The 23,696-nt window shown below is 35.0% G+C and overlaps 1 protein-coding gene across 1 annotated transcript; it reads right to left on the reverse strand.

Annotated features, from left to right (window-relative positions):
- Window positions 1-8,319: 8,319 nt before the first annotated feature.
- Csn2 (casein beta) lies at window positions 8,320-15,368 on the reverse strand. Its single transcript, XM_021226018.2, has 8 exons — window positions 15,320-15,368; window positions 13,992-14,054; window positions 13,260-13,283; window positions 12,106-12,129; window positions 11,964-12,005; window positions 9,943-10,467; window positions 9,335-9,380; window positions 8,320-8,639 (listed from the first exon to the last, which is right to left on the reverse strand). Exons 2-7 carry the CDS (start codon window positions 14,040-14,042, stop codon window positions 9,375-9,377), a joined length of 672 nt encoding a protein of 223 aa, XP_021081677.1. The 5' UTR covers window positions 14,043-14,054; window positions 15,320-15,368; the 3' UTR covers window positions 8,320-8,639; window positions 9,335-9,374.
- Between the last annotated feature and the right edge of the window lie 8,328 nt (window positions 15,369-23,696).

Genomic DNA, 23,696 nt, shown 5'->3' on the forward strand with positions numbered 1-23,696 from the left:
ACACCATCTATTACTTGACTTTGAAAAATTAGTATTAAAACCATGGCTCTTCAGAGCATTCTCCACACTAATTAGTAGTGGGCAAAAGCATTATAGATCTGAGACTGAAAGATGTTGAAATATTCTTTTTTTATTATTATTATATTGTTTAAAATTAGAAACAAGCTTGCTTCACATGTCAATCCCAGCTCCCTCCCCTCCTCCTGAACTCCCCACCAGTCCCTCCAACCCCCCACACCATCCCCACTTCCTTCCCCATAGAGGATATCCAGAGTCTGTCATTTCATTCAAGGCAGGGCGTAGGTCCTCCCCTAAGTGTTCAGGCTGAAAGAGCACCCCTCTTTGTGGTATGGACACACAAAGTCCATTTGTATGGCAGGAATGAATACCGATCTACTGCCCAGGGCCCCATAGGTTGCCCAGGCCTCTTCCCTGACACCCACAATCAGGGGATCTGGATCAGTCCCATGCTGGCCTCCCAGCTGTCTGTCTGGGTTCCAAGAGCCCCCCCTTGTTCAAGTCAGCTGTTTCTCTTTGTTTCACCAGCCCATTCTTAACCCTTTTGCTCATAATTCCTCCCTGTCTGTCACTGGGTTGCAGGGGTTCAGTTCAGTGTTTAGCTATGGGTGTTTGCCTCTGCTTCCAACAGTCACTGGATGGAGGTTCTAGGATGGTATATAAGATAGTCATCAAACTCATTATCAGGGATGGGCCTAGTTTGCCAGTTGGTATCATCCTTGTACATCTGGTGCTAGATCTCTCCTCAAACCTATAATGACTCCCTCTATTATGGTGTTTCTCATCCTGTTCTCCCCTATTCTTCCCCCAACTTAAGCTTCTTGCTCCCCATGACTTCCTCTCTCCTCCTCTTCTTCCCTTCTCTTTTTCCCAGCTTCCACACCCCTCTCCCTGCTCAGAATCTGTTCAGGAGATCTTGCCTCATTTGCCTTCTCTGGGATACCACACATATCTCTCTTAGGTTTTTTCCTGTTTCCCAGACTCTCTGGCAATGGTATTGTAGGATGGCACTCCCCTGATGCATGTCCAAGATCCATATATGAGTGAGTACATGCCATGTTTGTCTTTTTGTGACTGGTTACCTCACTCAGGATGGTTTCTTCTAGAGCCATCCACTTGCCTGCAAATTTCAAGATTCCATTGTTTTTTCTGCTGAGTACTTCTCCACTGTGTAAATGAACCACATTTTCTCTATCCACTCTTCAGTTGAGGGGCATCTAGGTTGCTTCCAAGTTCTGGCAATTACAAATACTGCTGCTATGAGCATAGTGGAACAGGCATCCTTGTTGTATGAATGTGCATCTTTTGGATAAATGCCTAAGAGTGGAATCTCTGGGTCTTGTGGTAGACTGATTCCCGTTTTCCTGAGGAATCTCCATACTGATTTCCAAAGTGGTTGTACAAGTTGGCATACCTACCAGCAGCGGAGAAGTATTCCACTTCTGTTAGTTTGTCTTGTCCAACTTCAATATGATAGTTTTTGTTTTAACTTATTATATTTAATTTTTATGTTTACAAAGGAATGAAAACCTAGCCACTATGGTAAAGTTTAACAACAGAACTGTGACTTATACCTGCTGGGAAGAGAAAAATCAGTTTTCTCTACTAAAGTCACACTGGGTATATCAAACACTCCAGGAAAGACTTTATGTTCAGGAGCAGTTGAACAACATACAATGAACTTCACAGTGCTTTGCTTTTGTGTGTGTGTGTGTGTGTGTTTTCATTTGTTTTTACTTTAGTGCTTGTTTGTTTCTTCTTTTCTTTTGGGGGGGTGCTTTTATTTTTTTGTATTTGGGGAGATCTATTGTATTGAGTTTTTGTTTTTTGAGAAAACATTGAAATTATGTGGGTAGGGAAGAGAAGGGGATCTGGAAGGACTTGGAGGAGGGAAAAATATGATCAAAATACATTGGAATTGAAAAATTGTCATAAATGTACCACATTTTCTTTATCTGTTCCCCAGCTAAGGGACATATATGTTGTTTCAAATTTGGGGACATTATTAATAAAGCTACATGAACATAGTTGAGCAAGTGTCCTTGTGATAGAATGGAGCATCCTTTGCGTGTATGCCTAAGAGTGAAATTGCTGGGTCTTGAGTCAGATTGACTCCCAGTTTTCTGAGGAACCACCATATTAGGTTCCATAATGGCTGTACAAGTTTACACTCCCACCGGAAATGTGGAAAACATGTAGAAAGTGAGTCTAAATGGAGGTCTTCTTTGGATTTCCCCCCTCAGAGTTTGGGGAACCCCAAAGAAGATGGGGAGTAAAAATCATAGGAGTCAGAGGGTATGAAGAACACCAAGAGAAGGTGGTCCACTGAATCAACTAAGCAGGGCTCACATGGGCTCACAGATTCTGAAGCATCAACCATGGACCCTGCAGGGGTATGCACCAGGTCCTCTTCAAATTCTATGACTCTTATCTTGGTGTTTTTGTAAGACTCCTAAAAGTGAGTGTGGGTGTATCTCTGACTCTTTTGCCTACTTTTGTGACTCTTTTACTCCTATTAGATTTGCCTTTGTCTAACATCAATATGAAAACTTTTGCATTTATCTTATTGTATCTTGCTTGGTCATGCTTGGTTGTTGTCTTTTAGAGACCTGCTCTTCTCCTCCAAAGGAAAAAGAAACAGTGAAGGAGTGAATCAGGGGAAGAAGGGAAGGAGGGGTTAGCTGGGAGGAGTGGAGAGAGGCGAAACTGTGGTCAGAATTTGTTGTATGAGAGAAGAATCTTTTCAAAGGATATCCAGGCTACATTCCACAAACCCAGAGAAACTAGGCAAAAAGGGGGACTCTAAGAGGGACATACATGGTGGACCCCACGAAAGGAAAATATTTAAGATCTCCTGGGTAAACTGTGGTGCAGGTTGAATGGAGGGGATGAGGGATGGGAACATGAGACATTAAGACCTAATTGGGGAGAGATGAAGAGAGAGAGCAATGAAAGAGATATCTTGATAGATGGAGCCTTTAAGGTGTTAGGGAGAAAGTTGATGTTAAAGAAGCTCTCAGGAGTCCACAAAGATGACCCCAGCTAAGACTCCTAGCAATTGTGGCGAAAGTGTCTGAATATATCTTCTCCTTTAATCAAACTAGTGACTACCTTAATTGTCATCGTAGAGCCTACATCCAATAACTGATGGAAGCAAGGCAGCGACCCACAGCCAAGCACAAGGATGAACTCTGGAGTTCAGTTGAAGAGAGGGAGGAGGGATCATATGAACAAGAGGGTGTCAAGAGCATAATGGAGAAAACTAAAGAGATCAGAGCTAGGGGGAGCTCCAAGACTAAGGACTGACAGCTAGGGAACCTGCATGGGATCAACCTAGGCCTTCTCAATGTGGGTGACAGTTATGTGGCTTTATCTTTTGGGTGGTGAGAGTCCTAGCCGTGGGTCTAGGACCTATTCTGGTGCATTATCTGGCTTTTTGTAACCCATTTCCTATGTTGGAATGCTTTTCTAGCCTCGATACAGAGGTGAGGAGCTTGGTTCTGCCTCAACTTTGTATTCCAGACTTGGTTGATTTCTGAAGGAAGGCCTTAACCACACTGAGGAATGGATGGGGAGTTGGCAGGAGAATTGGAGAGAAGGGGAACTAGGGTTGGTATGTAAAATGAAAAATAATTTCTTAAATGAAAATGCTTTAAATAAGAAAAAGATAATTATTGTTCAAAGTTGGCTTTTTATGAATATGATAAATGTTCACAAGAAATTTATTCCTAAAATAAAGTAAAATGAATAGTACCTGAAGCTAGAGATCAGTATGGTAATAATTAATGTTTTCACTATATTGTGTCTTTCAAAGTATGAGCACAATATATCTGCCTAGTTACTTAAAGATATATGATTTAATCCATTAGCATTTCCATTATTGTATGTATCTTATCTTGCATCTGACTTTTTACATTTGTTATTTGTTTTATAGATTTGTTAGAGTTTTGCTATTATATTTATTGTTGATTTTGTAAAAACTTATTAAACTCACTTTTAAGATCAAGAATATTGATTAGATTCATTTTAATAGCCACATATTCTGCATATACATAATCTATCTACCTTATATTTCTATTTCTTGATTTCCCCAATAATTAGATTAGTACTCTAGTACTAGAAGTATGATGAGAACTGCCACTCCTATATCAATCTTTATCTTATAATCTTCTCTATTCCACCATTTGTTATAATGTATGAAACTTTCTATACATACATTTTTGTTGAAAATATTTTTCTCACATACTATATATCCCAATTACAATCTTCTCCCCTCTACTCCTTATAGTTTCTTACCTCCTCAACTCCCATTTCCTTCCTGTCTCTTAGTACAAAACTATCAGGCTTCTATCCTAAAAAAAAAGAAAAGAATATAATACAACTACTAACACTTTGGAATTGAACAAAATAAACAAACAGAAGGAAAATGGCCCAAGAGAAGGCACAAGAAACTGAGACCTATTCATTCACACATCAGAAATCCCATTAAAACACTAAACTAGAAGCCATAATGCAGACATAATGTACACATAGTTATGTATATATATTCTTACCCTATATTTGAAATAACCAGATAAGTTTTTTAAAATCAAAGAATAATCCTGACACAAAATTGTGAGACAAGGAACCTCCAAAGATGTCATTGAGTTCATGGAAGCTGCAGCTCTTAACTTTCAATGTTTGAGACAGCATGAGCAAGTCCTATGCAATCTCAAGTCAAATAAAATCTGAGGAACAAGAGGGGAGTAGAGCTGGAACCCACATCTCTGGCTAAGCAGATCTTACATCTGATAGCTGCTGAGAGGAGAATCATCTTTTTAAGTGTGCAGACCCTTATTGGTTGACCATCCTCCAGTGATGGCCCACAGATCCAAGAGTAGATGGGAAGCATAAATTGGACTTGATAGATTAAAATAAAATGATATAATGCATTTCAGTGGGTTGGCAAATAGAGGTAGATCTGAGAAGAGTATAGGGAGGACAGGGGTGAAAAATGAACAAAATATTTTGTACTGAATTCTAAAAGAACTAATAAAAAATCAGACAAATACATTCCCATAAAAAAACTAGTTATCCTATGGTGTTATGAACTTTGAAATGAAATGTCTTTGGGGAAATTTTAATTACAAATGCAATATCTTTACAACAGCTATAGTATATATGAGTAATGTAATAGGTATTTTAATCAGATTTTCAGTGGTTTATGACTAATAATTGACAGTTATACACCACACTTCTGTCAATCAGGATTTTATTAGTCTTTCATGTACTGATTTTTAAGTGAATACCACAACGTTAAAAATAAACTGATAATTACATTTTAAAGATTAGGCTACTAGGACAGAAAAATAAAATAATTCAGAAAAGTTATGTTTAAGTAAGCATGTGGTGCTCCCATTTAAACCTAGAAATCATACTTACATAGACTGTGTCCATACCCTCTACTCCTTTACATGCAACTTTGAGAAACAAAATTATTAAAACTAGAAGCTTAACTAAAAAATAAGATGCCAATGTGTCTTTGATCTCTTGACCAGATCTAAATGTAAGTATTCCAAATCTCTTTCTTAGCTTGTGATGTCAGCTGTATTTGTCTTTCTTTACTTGCAGCATCAATATCCTACTCCCCATCTCCATTGTAGTAGATGTTCTCTTTATGGTTATGACTTTTATTTTATTATCTCATAAGAATAGATGTTATTTTGAATTAACTGCCAAATCTATATGAACACGATGTCACTTGATCAGATTTCAAAATAAAGTTAAAATGTGATATTCTGGTAGGACACAGGTTTTCAATAACACTGCTATCTGGTATTAACAGTGAATAAAAGGGATTAGTTCATAATGATTGCTAAGTTTGCAGTTTGTGTAACAGAATAGACTGTAGGTCTTCTAATTATGTGGGAAGATTGAGGAACAAGATAATTGGGAAGGATTCCAGATGAAAATTTGTCCATGACAGCATAAGATACTTACTAAACACTGAAATGTTAAGTCAAGAATGTAGCTAAGGGACATAAGTTCGTGTCTACTGGAGTAAGTTTGAGATGGTAGGTGAAACTTTTCTCAGGTTTTAATAAGATTTGACAAGCTGATGGTGATCACTCAGGGTCAGACCCATGCATAGAGTACTGTGTGGTAGCAAAACTTAAACAAGGATGAATGAGAGTAGCAGGTGAGTTATGGTAAATCAAATGCTACTATGGTTGGATATTTCAAATGAAGAGAAGTATATTTAAATAATAAGGATATTCAACTTTACCAAATATCACAGAGAAACTAGATAATTTAAAGCAGGTGAGACAACAACTGTTGGAAGCCTTCAAAATATTTTGTGTGTGTGTGTGACAAGTAAAACTACCTGGCGTGGGTTTATAATTTAAAGGACTGTCTTGAGTGAAATAAAGAAATGGGAACAATTTATAAGTTCTACATGAAAGAGATCTTCCTTTTATGATACACATTTTCACATATATAAGGTTTTCACTACAATTATAGTATAATAACACAAGGGAAACACTGAAGTTAACAAGATTCCGGAGATGGAATGTATAATGAAAAATGTATAAATGAAATAAATATTGTATTAATGAAAAAAGTAGTCATAAAAAGAGAGAGAATTCATCACAATGGAACTGTCACTGTATGGCCATAGATAATTGTGATCAGTGCATTTCACTGGGCAATTGCAGCTATAAAGCTCTGGTTGTGGTAGACAACAGGTTTGCTAATGTAAAGACACTGGAAGTGCAGAGAAGCCATGGACTACCCCAGCGGCTATGGCAGTCGCTGTCATGAGGGGTCCTTGAAGACTAGGTGGGTAAGAATCTAGCAGTGACAAACAAAAACAAACATAGAGGCAGTTAGAATCTGAATATATTTTTCAGTTCTCAAACAAGACTTTTTATAGAGATATTTTCTCAGAAGATGTGTTTTGTTAAACAAACCCAAACATATGACATTATTGTTACTTGGCACAGTGATGCAGAAATCCAAAACATGACATCATCCAGAGTTAATCAAAATACAAAATTGTCCTTGGTTAACATAGATCATCTGAGGCTAAGCATATATTTCTGAAATCAAATTAATATATTTTATTGTCAGTTATTGTTTAATATCTCTTACATAATTCTTGTGAGTTTTTTGAAATATTGAGCTATTTTGACTCTTAGTAAAAGCTTTCTTTACCAGACACTTAAGCCCACTTTCGATGACACATATACAGCCATATGAAATTTTATTGTTGGGAAAGTTTTTACTATTTGTACTTATGTGAATGACATGAATGATTTGGAAAGTGCTGTTTTTTTCAGAGATGAGGTCATGGCTAGTGACCCCATCTCAGGGGATGGTTTCTTTTGTTTATAATGTCAGCATAGGCTTTTAGGAACATTTCGTTAATGTGAAAAAAAAAGAATAAAAGGACAAACAGAGATTGCCATGAGAATCACAGCCCAATATTTTTCTCCAGCTGAGAGTTTTCACAACTTTTCAAGGAGACTTCCTTCTGTTGAAGTTGTTGCCTCAGTCTGTGGAACTTGTCACACAGAATCTACTGGATTTGATGTGGCATAGAGGCACAGGGAAATTTTACTATACTCTGTGGTTCTTTAACAAGTCGCTAATGCCCTATAAAAACTTCAGTGAAATTCTTGGCAATACATCACAGATATGGAAATTTAAGTTTTGAGAGGATAAACATCTCACAGAGTATCACTTAGCTTCTGTGTGACACAGGTGTGACACAGGTTCCACATTTCTAATTACTTTCTACAGGGATTAAAAAGTTTACCACCCAGTATAGGATCTATTTCAGGGAAAGTCACAGTTACAATAATTACACAAGAATAAATGTATAAGCCAAGATTTCCAGTAACAAATGGGATACACATCAATCTAAATTTTCCTCGGAACCTTGATTCTTGTTTAGTTATCATTTTAAAACATTGTATTGGAAAAAAAACATTGTACTTGATTTCAGAATGTTCTTTCACATTTATCAGTGTTATATCTATTTTTTCCTCGTTTAGTTTTCTTTAAATTTATTTTTGATTTATTTTGTTTGCTTTTAGACAAGGTGCTACCTGAAAGTTCAAACCACCTAGAATTCATTATGTAGGCTAACTTAGCCTCAGACTCTTGGCTATCAAGCCTCAGCCTTCAGATTCAAGCAATACTAGTGTTCATCCCCTCATGAGTTAGTTATATGATAATTTTAATGTCCATAATAAGTTTATAATGAGTAATCCTTAGAAAGTTTAAAAAATTACAATAAAGACAATTTAAGTATGCCGAAAAGATTATTTATTGAAAAGACTGGAAAGGAAATAGGTTCTCAAAGAATTAATAGTAGGTCCAATTCTACAAACTATTTTGAATACATTATTGACATGCATTTTCAACTCAATATGGAGCTTTTATAATATTTGAAATACAATTGGAAAGCTTAAAGAGTTCATGAGTCAAATTCAAATGGAATGAATACCATATAATACATAGAATAAATAAAAGAATAAAATTTCTTTTGTCCATGTAGATTCATTCAAAAATATATCATTATTTTGTAGCATGATCCAAACATGAAAATGTTCTTGCATTTCCAGTCTCAGTCAATTCTGTGAAAGAAAGGATGTAGAATTAGTTTTGTTTTGTTAAATCAGTGGATCTCAACCTTCCTAATACTGTGACCCTTTAGTACAGTTCCTCATGTTGTGGTGAACCCAATGGTAAAATTATTTCATTGCTACTTCATGACTACGATGTTGCTGCTATTATAAATTGTAATGTAAATTTTCAATATGCAGGATATCTGAAATGTGATTCTTGTATAAGGGCCCTTCATTCACAATGAAGTCACGACCCACATGTTGAGAATCATGGATTTATATTAATTCACCTCTCACCATTTGTAGCAGAAAAAATAAATAAAGCACAATTGTTTTACAAAGGTACTATAGGTTCTTTTCCCTAGAGGCATATAACTCCTACTCAATGGCATACCAGCTCACAAGAAATAGTTACAAAATGTTTATCCTTTAATCAGCCCTAAATGGTTTTGTAATTTAGAATACCAAATCTATATTCTCTTTCTATTGTTCCTTTTTAGTACCTGGACTGAGTAATTTGCATGTGAATCATGAATTAAAAAATAATTTTATATGCAGTAATAATAAAATTTACAAAACATAAGGTAAGCATTGAAATGAAAATTGACCTATAGCAAAAGCTACAAAGCATTCACTTAAATGAAATATGAAAATATGTGAACTACAAAAATAGTCATTCTAATCTTCAATTTCCAGAAACTTACCAAAAATGAGGAAGGACTATTAATTAACCTGGAAATCCTCTTAGACCTTAAATGCAAACAAATAAAAGTAAATAACTATACATTTTCCCTCTTAGTGTAACACCTACCTAAAATGGGTTCTGTGTAACTAATGAAACAACTCAATCTTTTGATTCCATGTATATATGCTCAAAAGAAAAAATAAACTGTAATATGTGAATAATATATATGCACAAGGAGATTTTAGAACTCTGTGAAAGAAAATTTGGTATTCAAATCTGATAAACTGCCAAGTTTAAATGTGTTTTACTCAACCTTAGTATTCTTTAAGTCAGAATTCCAAGTTGATCAGTTAAATCACCTTTCTTGTAATTGTCTATTTCCAACAGGCCATTACTTTTGCCTTTCAATCATAACACTTATATCAAAATCTGTAAGGCACTAAGCACTGGAAATTATGTTGAAGTGAAGATCTTCAGGTGATTCTAGTTTATAGTTCATATTGAAGATCATCAGTTTATTAAAGAATCATATATCTTTTCTTCCATTCTAGAGCTCTCATTTCTTCTATTAATGTCATCATATGCACATTTCAAAGGGAATTTAAAAGGAAGTAAATTTAGACTTACAGTGATGGGATGAGGTTGTTCATTGGTAGAAACCTGGAGAGTGGGGTTAAGCAGAAGGTCTAGGAACTGCAGGAGAGTTTGGGAAGACATATCTCTTTGAAGGAAGGGTGCTACTTGCTGGAGAAGGTACAGAACTTTGGACTGAGGAAGAGACAGCTGGGTGTGAGAAGAAGCCACAGAAGTCTGGGGGAAAGCCTGCAGGACTTGTGCCAGGAGCTGGACCTGAGACTGAGGGATGTGCTGATTTGCAAGAGTAGCAGAACTGAGGACTTGAGGGTTAAAGAGAGAGAGCAGAGTTTCAGAGTTAAGAGAGGGTATGGCTTTGTGCTTGGGAAGGATGGCAACTTTAGTTTTGAGGAAGGCTTCCACTTCAGGAGAAATGACAGGCCCAAGAGAAGGCACCACAGAGGCTTGAGCAATAGACTGGGCATTTTGTGCAAGGGGAGTGCAAGAGATGGGCTGTTGGTAAGGAAAGCCCTGAGGCTGCGACTGGATGAAGGAGTGAACTTTATTCTGGAGCACACCCTAGAAAGAAGAGAACCTTTCAGTCCACAGTTCAGCAACATTATCTTTTTCAATTTATTTAATAATCTTTTAGCTAATGATAATTGAACAAAGGAATGGATTTGCTTAAGGAATTACCATTTTTCGTTTGCTTAAAAGACTATCTTAGCCTAGCTGGGTATGGTGTCTAATGCCTATAAATCTGTCAGTTGGTATCTTGGGAAGGAGGATTGCTATAGACCAACGTAAGCTAAATGGTGCAATCTAGGCAAGCCTGGGGTACAGAATAAGAAGTGATACGAACGTATTCTTGAAACATACACAAAATAAGAAGACATTCTCTTGGGTCACATTAAGAAAATAAATAAAGTGTTATTAGAGATTTCACCCTAACCTAGTCTACTCATAGAAGAATTATGGTGCAAAATGCAATTGATGTTCAGAATTTTTTAGGATCTTTTAACATTTTCCCAAGCCATTTCTACATCTGTCATTATATATTCTTAGGTATGAAAGAGCGTCGATTTCTCAACTTTTGTAGATTGATAACAGAACTAACTGTTTGTGTACAGTTGAAGGCAAATTAATTTTAAAATGTTTAATGGGACAATGCTAAAGTTTAATTTATTTGATTTTAAGTAAAAATCAGCCTTAATATGTGCTAAATTCTGTGAGCCACTTAATATTTTGGTCAAGTTATAGAATGGCTTCCCTTGGTAGGAACAGTTTTCTTAACCTTTTCAAGAGGTATCAATTTTTAAAATTTTAATTTGACATGAAAAATGGGAGCAACAATCAATTTACTAAAGAAAATAAACTATCAAAATTAAACTTGATACTATTAAGAAAATTGATTTGAAGGCAACCTCTTTTTTTGTTGTTTTGTTTTTTCGAGACAGGGTTTCTCTTTATTGTTTTGGAGGCTGTCCTGGAACTCTTTCTGTAGACCAGGCTGGCCTCGAACTCCCAGAGATCTCCCTGCCTCTGCATCCCGAGTGCTGGGATTAAAGGTGTGTGCCACCAACGCCCGGCTAGAAGGCAACCTCTTATACTGTACAGCTTAAGCAGTGGCCCATTCAGTTGTTCTATATCTTGCTCCACTTATCTTTGAAGTAGAAATGCCCTTACGACTAGGTAAACATCAAGTACAAATGTTTTCATAAACCAAATGGGAATTAACTAAAGGCCAATTAACTACATTCATGGAAACAGTTTAAGAATGTGTTTAGTTTACAGGTGAAGAAAAAGTTAAGGATTCCTGCCACATTCTCAGTGTGTCCTTTCATCACAATATTCATTTAGAAAATAAAAGGAACATTGTTTCTACTGGGGAAATGATTGTGTTAATTATTAAGAACAGATAACACCACTAGTAACTGCAGTCATGATTTAGAAAATGCATTGACACCTGAGTGTGCTTTCATAGCAGTGGTGGTGTGTGCCCACTGATTGCTATGAACATACATGGTATAATTATTTTCTGTCATTACATGTCACAAAATCAAGACATAAATTACCTTTGCTTGCAGCTGTTCCATTTGTTCTACCATCTGAAGTTTCTGTTAGAAACAACGTGTACATTAAAAATCTCAAAGGTTTCATCTTCATGAAAAAGCATGGATAGTAAATATAATGGCATTTATTAATTAAATAAATTACCTCACTGATATTTTCAGTAGATTCCTACAGAAAAATACAAAACATTAATTTTTACTGAGTAAATAGTATTAAAATTAAGGTATTTGGTAGGCTATATTAATAGGTTACCGATAGGAAAATTGATGAAACTTTATATTTAAACTATTTAAAACATTTTGTATAAACCGATTGTATATGAGAAAGATGAATGCAGTCAAGAAATAAAAGTGAATTAGTCAGCACAGAATATATATAAAGAGATATCTAAACAGTGCTAATTCCCTTTACAACCATAATTCTTTCTCTGGTTACAAATGATCTTTAAATCCCATTTAATTCTTAAAACCAAACACACAAACAGAGTTGAAAATACAGTCTAATGACAGCTAAGAGTACCTACTGTAGTATATACTTGCTAATATGCCAGCCTCCAAATAAACTATGAGAAATAAATACTTCCTCTGAGGCATTTGTAGAATTCTGAAGAGAAATGTATATATTTGTATCCGCTAATAAACAAATGGCAACACATACAAATAAATAGTTCAAAGTAAAGACATCTATTTCTTTCAGGTACATTTAGGACTATATTGCATCTCACTTTTTTATTTATCTAATGACAACTTTAATAACCAAATGCAAGAAGGCCTACCCAGTATAGAACAAGTATCTATTTCTATTAGCGTCTGTCTTTAGTTTGAACTGTAGCTGCTAGCCATTGAACAGTCTATAAAAAGCACATGATAAATATTAAAAATTCATGTTAAATTAGGGAGAGCTCTTGGTGGAGAATATGATTGTGAGCTTCTCAAATAAAAAGGTGTAGAAGAGCCAGTGAAACATTTCAAATAAGAAACTAACTTGATAAATTCTAGAATATGCAGCTATCTAGGTATTTTTCTGCCCCTAATACAATGCACAGTATATTTACCAAAAAGACATATGCTATAGTATGGCCAACACAATGTAATTCAACAGAAAAGAAACACTTCACTGTTCTAAGTCTAGAAGTTGCCTCTGAGTGAGAATTGCCTTCCCTCACTGCTGGAAATGCTGTCAGTATGCAAAACCAATAATAATACAAATGTGTTAATTTACAGATCCAATTAGGACTTCCAGATCATTAAAATGTAGTTACTTTAGGGTTAGAAAATTTTCTCAATAAAACATCTTACCTCAGAGGATATGCTGAGTGATTCCTTTTGTAAAAAGAAATAAAACTCTTATTAGTGACTGTATCTACCTTGCTACTAAACATGCTTCCTATTTGACTTTTATGTCATTCACTTTTCAGAAACTTAAAAAGCAAAAAAAAGTTATGAGCCTTTTAGAATCTTGAAAACATATTTGCTATCTCTGATATTTTAGTAATTTCTTATTGGTACATTCCTACATTAAATGAATTTGGGCATGATTTTTGATGAGTGAGAAGATGGAAGCTATTTTAGTTTCTACTAAGCATTTTTTATTTATGCCTACAAGTCTGCCACAATTCTTGATTATGTCTCTTCCACTGAATTTCCCTTTGGACAAGCACAGTAAGACTTGACCTGGTCATCAAAGAGATGCATACACTTTATCACCAGAATGAGATACTCAAGCCACATGTGTGAGTCTACTTTTGTGGAGTCATATTTACTTGATGTATCTCTATTTCCTTGTTTAGGTTCTTGTCTGCTTTACTTTTCATTTGGAACTGGTGATACAATAGCACAATAAGCATTTGTTCCAGCTTTGAGAGCCTACAGGAACTTTGGGACAACACGTGAATCTCAAAGAAGCAGGAACTAAGTAAACAAATCTGAAGTTCTCCATTAATTATACACAGAGTTGTCACTCCTGTTACTGTCTACAAATGACCAGACCATTCACTACATCTTAATTACATAGGAAGTTTCTATACATACCTCACTTGCAAAAGCAAGTGCCACAAGGCAGGCAAGAATGAAGACCTTCATGGCTTTCTGGTCCTGTGAATTAAAAGATGAAGGAGTTGTAAGATATGAGTCAGTCAATTAAAGTCAAACTATACTCTGCCTCCTAAAACTCCTATTACTAACATCAAATTCAGACTTCAGCAGTCACCAGCAGTACTTTCTGCTCACTGCTCTCTTCCATTCTTCTTTGTTACCTGTCTATTGTTAACAAGAGTATGGACGCCTTACAAAACTATGAAAGAGTCATAACTATGGAATACTTTAACAATCAAACTATTTAGCATTAACACGTGGCCAGACAGTGAACAGATTGTGAAGACATCAGCAATAGGAAGCCTCACTTCTAGAGTGAATTGATAGACAATGTACATAAACTGTTGTGTTGATGGTGAGTGAACTCAGCATGAAAAATAAAAATTTAGATATGTTTACAAAGCATTCTTTCCAATACATGAATGTGGAAATTATTCTATTAGTAAAAAGCTGGTTTTGGCCTTTTGGATGTATGCTGTATAATTCCTTATGAACCTTTCCTTGTCTAAAGACTCCTCCATGGGCTACCATGTGATTTAATCATTCTAGTTTAAAAGAAGTTTGTACCCTTGTAGATTATGAATGTAAGGAGAATCCCATTGCAATTCTTATACTTTATTCTTACCATTTTATGTACCTATCTTTAAACTGAAACTTTAATGTTACCTGATACGCTATAAAACACTTTTCTTTCAGCTCATCTTATTTCCATAATCATGGTTTCGAAGTCATATCTGATCTTCCTAGAATTATTTTGCAAATGGAAGATTTTGTCTCTATTTTCACAATTACTAATATCTCACATGTGAAACATTATGAGCTAGATCAAGAATTCCAAGACTCTAGACAAGTTTTATGGTTGTAATCTTCTTGAGTACAAACATGTAATTTGCTGTTTGTAATTGTTGCCCAGTAAATATCCTTTTCCATAATATAATCTGAATGCATTTTATTACTAAAGAAAAGTAAATCAAATAAAAGAGTTTATTAAAGAAGTCAATTCTCAGTCTCCTCATTATATCATTCATTGGCCTTGTATTTATTATTATATTTTCTCATTTTTGTAAAGCCAATAGTCATTGTCATTTTTACCAAATGTTTTTAGACATTTCTGTATTTTAAGCCTAGTTTTTAAAATAATATCACTACTTTTGAAATATTTAATTTCAAAAGACTGTATATTAAGTAATTATATTATTTCCAGTATAGTTTAGTTTTAAATAAATTATGAAAATACTATGTCATAGTATGACTGAAATTCTTACCTTAGATGGAGGACAAGAGTGCAGGTGAAGCTGGGAGGATGATGGTCTATCTGCTTCTGCCACTGTATATATACTGTATTTGATGACATGCTAATTCTGTGGTTTGTAAAATATTCAACAAGTTCCTTCAATTCCAAGAAGTCCACGTGATGAGAAAATGGTTTCTTTCTATTATCTTTCCCAAGAAATTCTGGGGTACATTGAACAAGGCACCAATTCAGAAGCTAGAGTAGGAAACTCATCCAGGAAATGCAGTTGTCCAATATCTTAAATTAACTGGCTGGCCCTCCAGCCTAGAACACAGTTGCATTCTAATGGGGGCTTTAACCTCAGTTGTGGGCAATGATATGGAGACATTGGAGATCTACAGAGCTTTACAGAGGTCAGGACTTCATCCTAACGTGAGCATTAAGAACTCAATGATGATATGATAACCCTAGTCAAGTGCAGCAAAGTCTTTATCACTCATATTCACCCGATTTGGGAAAAATAAATACTTCAATATTTACCTCACAAAGGGATGTATTTTATACATCATTAGAACAAATCAGAGAAGGAATATGTAAAACTTGTATGGAAAATAAAACTACGAATCTGTAGCAAAAAGTTTGCACAAAGGTCTGAGGATAAGCCTAAGTATGCAAAGCCTCAGGTTTCTGCAGCTAACACCAGTAAACATGTTACCTTTTCTGCCTCCTTTCTCTCTCTCTCTCTCTCTCTCTCTCTCTCTCTCTCTCTCTCTCTCTCTCTCTCTCTCTCACTCCTTCTTTCTATTCTGCTTTTTTCTTAAAGATATTCATAGATATTTATTTATTTAATAATAAGTTATCTTTTTCTACTTCAGTTATAATAACCATAATAGTGGTTACAGACTATTTTTACTTAATAGTATGTGTATATCAACCACTAAATACATTATACTTTTCTGTTTAAAACAAAACAATTTGAAGTTGTTCTTTTCTCTCATTTAACAGTTAAGAATTGAACATAGCAGTGGTCAAGAAACTTATTAAGTCATGTTATATTTAATAGTAAAGTTATCATACTCACTCCACATCTATCTCAATAGTGATTTTATTTGGTCACATGTAAGTCCTACAACCCACACTTGAATTCTTCTGATATTTTGTTGTGAAAAAAGTCCCTCAGTTTTAAAGGAAGCATTTTTGTCTCAATGTACAGAATTTAATTTGTCTAATACAGAAATGGTACATATTTGCTGAATGCAGGATGCTGAGATTATGAGTTTACTACTTTAGCTAGGTCATTAAGAATAAGTAGAATTTTGAAATCTAGATCAGTAGTACAATATGACATCTCTAAGAACCCATAAAGTGTAGACAGTACTAGGTATTGTGGCAGGTGTTTGATAGGACCAGTTCACAAATGCTTGTGAATTTCAGATGTTTCATTGACATGATTCACTGGAAACATGAAATGTAATTGAAGATTTAAAATAAAGAAGTATTATAAAATAGTTTGGATTTTGAAACATTATGACAATATAAACCCAGTGATCAGTTAGAATATTATTAATTTAGTCTAAAACAGATATTTAATGACTCTAAGTAGGTAGATGGTGCTAATGGACTTGGATGATGGAAAGGAATATGTAATTTAAGTGAGAAGCAGATTAAAGAAAAAATAGGCTATGCCTGTATGGTGATTGAAATGTCAGCTGTTACAGATCAAGATATGAAAGGAAGCTGAAATTAGATAGGGAATGGTGAGTTAATTGTGAAATTGGAAGGGAGACAATTTGGGATAAGGGAGGGACAAGAAAGGGATATAGAAAGTCAATATGACTAAGATACATGGTATAATTGAATGCTAATGTCTCTAATGAATGCATACAGAAGCTAATTTTAATGAGCTTGGTATAATGAGAAAAGATCGATAAGATGGTTGCCATTTAGTCAGGATAACCAGAATCATAGCAAGGTGTTGGACAAAGGAAAGGATTATAGGTTAAAAGAAAGAGTCTTGTGCAGGGATCAGCTGTGGTGACACACCAAAGAGTGACAAAAAAATTCACGGGTTTCATTGGCTCAAAGTCACATTCAAAAGATTAAAACCTATGAAAAAACATATCAGCACTCCTAACAGAGGATTGAAAAAGGCGATTAAATAATACAATATATATATTAGGACATAAAGTCTAGAAGTTAAACTTGTGTGGCCATCTTTTCCTTACTGTTTGAATATGCCTGAGGTAACAAAAAATTTAAGAATTTCAACATTAAAGGAAAAACAATATCTGAATAATGACTAGACCCTAAATACAGTCATACATGAACACTGCATGTAGCAAAATAGTTGTCAATGGAAGGAGGGGTATTCTGGATTAAATGTGTTTTCCCAAGTAGTAGCCCATATGCAGCAATATAGAAATGCTAAGTAGGTCAAACAAAATCTTCATAGGAAAGCAGGCAGAAAAATCTACTTGTGCAGAATAATGAGCCTCTTAAAAAATCTGTGATACAGTGTGCAGTCAGAGAAGGGATAGTTAGTTAATTTCAGATGATGGTTAAGAAAGAGGAAAAGAAGATACACAGAGTAATGTGTTCTGGGCAAAGAAAAAAAGGAACTAAATATACAGGGATACAGGGTCTTTTCAGGACTTCCATAGCAGAAGCTGAAGGAGGCCTCAAAATACTTGTTTTGCAAAGGCTTACAAATGACAGGTCCCAAATTTATTTGTCTACTCAACGACGAATATTCATAAAAGCATTTAGCTGTTTGTATTTGATGCTGGTCATTTTTAAATATTTCTTTCTATTATTCTCTGTCTGTAAAATATAATTTCTCTTTTCAAGTAAAAATTTTACTATCATTTTTTTCTGAACAGATATAATTTTGATACCACACTAAATTTATGGGAGAGAGTGACACTTCTATTAGTCAAATCGGTGTTATAGTACTTGAAAAACCAAAGTCAATGACTATTATATTTTGTTGTTGTTGTTTTCAGTTGATATTCATGCTAAGTTTCTGAACATTTTAAGCCAAGGAGGTGCTAGGAAATCAAATATTGAAATTCTTCCAATGTCCTAAGCCATTTTAGGAAACACTTTGTCTGCCCAGTGCACCTTGTGCTAGCTCCCTCTATTGCCGACATCATAGGCAACACTGTATGATTTCCAGGAAAACTAATACACAGTAACCATGACTTACTCATGCAACATTTCCTTTTATTTTCTCAGCAAAGTGCTTCACATCTTGTGTGCAATAGCTACAGCATTTCCTTGGGACTCTCCCACCAACTTTAGCTGTTTTAATCAATATACTGACAGATTTGTCTGAGTCAGATAATTAAAATAATCATCAAGAAAAGCATGAATGACAACCTAAGCAAGAGAATTTTCCAGTGAAAAGTGGAAAGCGAGAGGCCTAACATAAAGCAGATGTTTGTAGTAAGGAAAGCTTTAGACAGCAACTGTGTAAGAAGCAGTGTGCAGAAACCCAGCCTTGCTACAGTTCACACACACACACACACACACACAAACACACACACACACACACACACACAGACTCACAAAGAATTATAGCCACTGAGATTTCTCAACCATGCAATATGTCTTAGAATTTGGGTGATGGGTCTGAAATATGCCAACATAAGATTTTAGTGACCCCTAAATGTAACAGGTGACATCATATAAATACCATAAGAGAGAAAACTGTAACTCAAAGAGTAAAATAATATGAACCACCATTCAAAAAGTAAAGATTAGCCGAGACTGTAGATACCATTCATAAAAATCTCTTAACATACCATATTGAAATGAGAAAACTTCAGATCGGAGAGATTATATTGTTTTTAAAAATGTATAGAAATGTAGACAGTACTAAATAACATTCAAAACTGTTCAATAAAAACAGGTGTAGGGAAGGAAAATAACCAGTGCAATCCATGTAATACTTCAAATGCAAATGTAATTTAATAAGTAATTACATGAAATGAATAGATAATAACATTTAATATGTAAATAGAATATTTTAATTCAATACATATGATTATTGAATATAATAAAAATGTATTAAACAAAATATTGGTTTTAAATTGATTCCTAAACATAAGCAAAATCATAGAATTACAAAATATTCTCTAAGCGAATATCCTGGAAGAATAACACTAAATAATAGCATATTTTTCATCAGACTCTAATTACTTTGCTTTACACAGAATCATGAAATTTCATACATCCAGGAGAGATTTATGAAGCATAGATAGACCTAATGTTATTTTCAGATGTCTTAATCTTGGCACAGTTTTCCATGGCCAAATATTTTTTTATCTCTCAATGCAATTTATCAGACTCTTACTCATTATCGTCAACAACTGCCACTTGCTATAATTCTTTCCTCTCTTCTCTTTCCCTCTTGTCCTGCCTGTTCTCAGACTATCTTACAATCTAACGCCATCTAAAAAGCAGGTTACAGCAGGGCAGTCTCCAATGATTACATTCTCCACTTTGCTTTCCTCTCTGTGCTTGCTTGTCTGCAGAAAGGTATCTAGCTTTGTGTTTGTATCCATTTTATCTGTCTGTCTCATGTTTATATACTTTTCTCAGTATTCTAAAGAAGTAGATGGTATAGACACACACATAATCTCTACACCCTACATTCAAGAAGATGGCTGAGAAAAGCAGCAGGACACACTACCACAGTAAAACAGTTGTCTAGCAAAGCTGCCCATGGTGTCTGGTAAAGCTGTTCAAACCTCAGGGTGATTGTAAAGGAAACCTGATAGAATGAATTAGACGTTGTGATGTGGATGCAAAAGGACGCTACAAGTTTCTCCTACAAAAATTTGGTTTTCCAGCCGGGCAGTGGTGGCGCACAACTTTAATCCCAGCACTCGGGAGGCAGAGGCAGGTGGATCTCTGTGAGTTCGAGGCCGGGCTGGACCGATAGCCTCCAAAACTATACAAAGAAACCCTGTCTCGTAAAAACAAAAAAAATTGGTTTTCCTCATTCATTGGGTACTTGGGGAAATTAAAAGTATTAGCCATTTTTCCAGACTAATTTAGCCTTCCATTCTTGCTCTCCTATTAAGGAACCTGTAGCTGATCAAATTTATAACTCTCCCTCTAGCCTAAGAAGCTACAACCCCAGCATATTGACTGAAGGTATTTTCCCATTATGCTTTACTTCTGATTTCATCCATCATTCATAGAGAATATTTTCATATATGTGTATTCTGATAAAGGTTGTATAATACAGAAGCTAATAGCAACTGTTTATTTGTAAAATTTCTATTTGAAATGTTATTTGTTCTCATTTTCCTTTAAGCCAGACCCAAATATCATAGTAACAGCATTTCACTTCACATTGAGAAATTATGTACATGAACTTCAGTAACTATCTAGTTCACTGAAATAATTACTTAAGATCTTAAAGCTTTATTTCTAGAGATTTATTCTGCTTGATTTGTATAATATTATTTGGGTCATTCAATTTTCCCTGGCATTTGAGGTTTTTGTGGGATGTGACTTGTGACTCTACCTAGGATTCATACATAATCACTTCTATTTGCAAGTCTTAATATAATCAATAATATCAAAAGCCGATGATTGCATCTCCAATATGAATTAATTAAAAACCCGCAATGAACTCCATATTTTTTTTGTAAATGGCTGTCCTTTACCTTGTTTTTCAAAGACGTTCTGTAATACTAAGAAGTCATATGATAGTATGACTTTGTCTTCATCTTTCATATAGTTTAGTGGGATATCATGTATTTTAGTTAGGTAAGCTGGTATTTGTATTTTTGTTGTACACGTGATTTGATTAAAAGAAAACAAGAGGAGAATAAAGGGAGCAATACTTGCCTAGCATTAGTGATCATTAATGTCATTTTGTGGGATTTATCCAAAGGCAACAATTTAGTAATTCACTGATGTTACACCTGTGACTATTATTAATGTTTGTTTTGCCATGACAACTGCAAAGAGCTCAGGGTTCAGTGGTAGTGTAGATATGCATATTCTTACTTAAGTAGAACTTTTAAGATATAGTATACTGGAAGTTGATGAGATAGTTTGATGGCAAACTGCTTGCACACAAGTATGAGGACTCGTGTAGGAACCTCAGTGCCCATTTAAATAGCGAGGAATAGTGATGAAGTACAGAGGTTGAACTGGTAGAGAAGAAAGAGAAAAAAATAGTTACAGGAGGAATGCCGGCGATAAACATTCATTTTGATGTTGCAACTTTAAGTGCAATAAAATAACACCCTGGCCAGATACCAATAGTCATTTATTGGTGCTTCCTTTGTAAATTAATGCCACACTTTTACCAAAGGCCACGGTGTTGGCTCTAGGTAATAAGTAAATATCAGCCGTATTCTGTTACATGAATCTTTAGAGCAATCCGCTACTCTTCCTCATCATGTGGCTATTACTATGACAGGAGGACACCACTGTGTTGATAGTATGCTATTCCATCAACATATTCCATCTCTTTGCACACCTGGAAATGTCCATACAAAATAATGAGTAAGATAATACTTTCATTATATTGTTCCTACATAAATGAATGAACTTTAAATTTAATTATAATTTTCAAATATTTCAATCACTGTGTGTTTCCTGAAGTATGTCATAGTATACAGCAGTGGTTCTCAACCTGTGGGTTGTGACTCCTTTGGGTGTTGAGCAATGGTTTCCCAGGGTTCACCTAGGATTATCAGAAAACACAGATATTTACTTTATGATTCATTACAGTAGAAATATTAGTTGTTAGGTAGCAGCAAAACAATTTTATGGTTGAAAGTCACTAAAAAATGAGGAACTGTATTGAAGGGTCGCACCATTAGGCAGGTTGAGAACCACTGGTGTAGAGCATTTGGAGTTCTGTTTTGCACAATCAGATCTGTTAAAACCAAGACTCCAAATTTTGTGTAAATGAAGTCATTATGATGAAATAATTAGGGAATAATGTAAGTAGAGAGTAAAAGAGAAAATGAAAAAAATTTACATAACAATTAAAAACAAATAAGAGTTTACCTTTAAAATCAGACTGTTGTTGGAATAAAAGGGCCAGCACAGTCTAAGCCAGATGGGTATCCCAGTACTAAGAGGGGAAGTAGACACATGTCTCCATCCCTAAACAGAAGCTATCTCCAATTGATAAACCCTCACAAAGGAAAACTTAGTTTTCTCCCATGGAGTCTCATTGAAGATACAAACCAGTCTTAAGAGCAGGCCCCATGCCCAGTTATAGATGAACAACACAAATGACCTCAGTGGCATTTTGGAAGACTATTTTGTTTTGTTTTGTGTTACAATGCTGTCTGGGCATTCCCCCGCATCTATTGCTGGTGTTTGGCTTATATACTATGCTTTCTGATATTTGTGTCTTTATGCAGCGTCTCTGTGTGTGAATGTGTGTGTCTTTGCATCTATATGTGTTTCTTGTGCATTTTCTTTGGCTCTTTCTTTGTTCATTTGCTTTGTTCTTTTCATGTTTTGTTTTTTTAATCATTATTTTGTTTTTTTTCTTTCTTTCCTTTTTTGATGCTGCTTGTTTTCTAATAAGAGAGACCAGAAAGAATATGAATTTGGATGGGTAGGGAAAGTGGGGAAACTCTGGCATGAGTTTGGGGAGGGGAAACAATAATCTCAGTATATTATATAAACAACTATTTCCAATTAAAAACAGACATATTTAAATAATTTCTATACCCTGTGTCATTGTAGAGTCTTGGGAAAGTTCTAGAGATGCAATGTCTATGGAAAATCAAAAGTGTCTACGATACTCAGAAATAAGAACAGTAGCCATAAAGTGGATTTTAAAGTTTCCTAGATATATAATGCACAGTGTTTTCCTTCTTTTACTCTATTGTGTAAACGTATGGCTTCGGTTCAGACTCCTGAGTGCATAAAAATTCAAAGGCAATGCTTTAAATTCTCAATTTCCAGAACACAATTGTTTCTGAGATACATAATACCAAGTTCTTAGAGTCATTTCATTTTAAAGAAGAATATAATTTTATTGCTTGAACTTGACAAAAGTATAATTAACTTGGGCAAATGTTTGCATCTAACCCATTCACAAAATATTCCAAAATATTGCGAAAGTACATGGAGATAGAAATGGATCTGTCTGCAGTCTTCTACATGCCAATATCCTGTTATGCCAGCACCATTTTTGAAGATGCTATCTTTTTTTCCATTGTATAATATTAGCTTCTTTGCCAAAAATCATGTGTTCATAGGTGTGTGGGTTAATATCAGGGTGTTCAGTTCCATTGGTCTACCTGTCTATTTTTGTGCCAATAACAAGCCATTTTCAGGACTACAGTTCTATAATAGAGCTTGAAGTCAATGATGGTGATGCCTCCAGACTTTGTATTGTTGTACAGGGTTGTCTTGGC

This window comes from Mesocricetus auratus, unplaced genomic scaffold (assembly GCF_017639785.1).
Source record: "Mesocricetus auratus isolate SY011 unplaced genomic scaffold, BCM_Maur_2.0 Super-Scaffold_100006, whole genome shotgun sequence".
Lineage (NCBI taxonomy): Eukaryota > Metazoa > Chordata > Mammalia > Rodentia > Cricetidae > Mesocricetus > Mesocricetus auratus.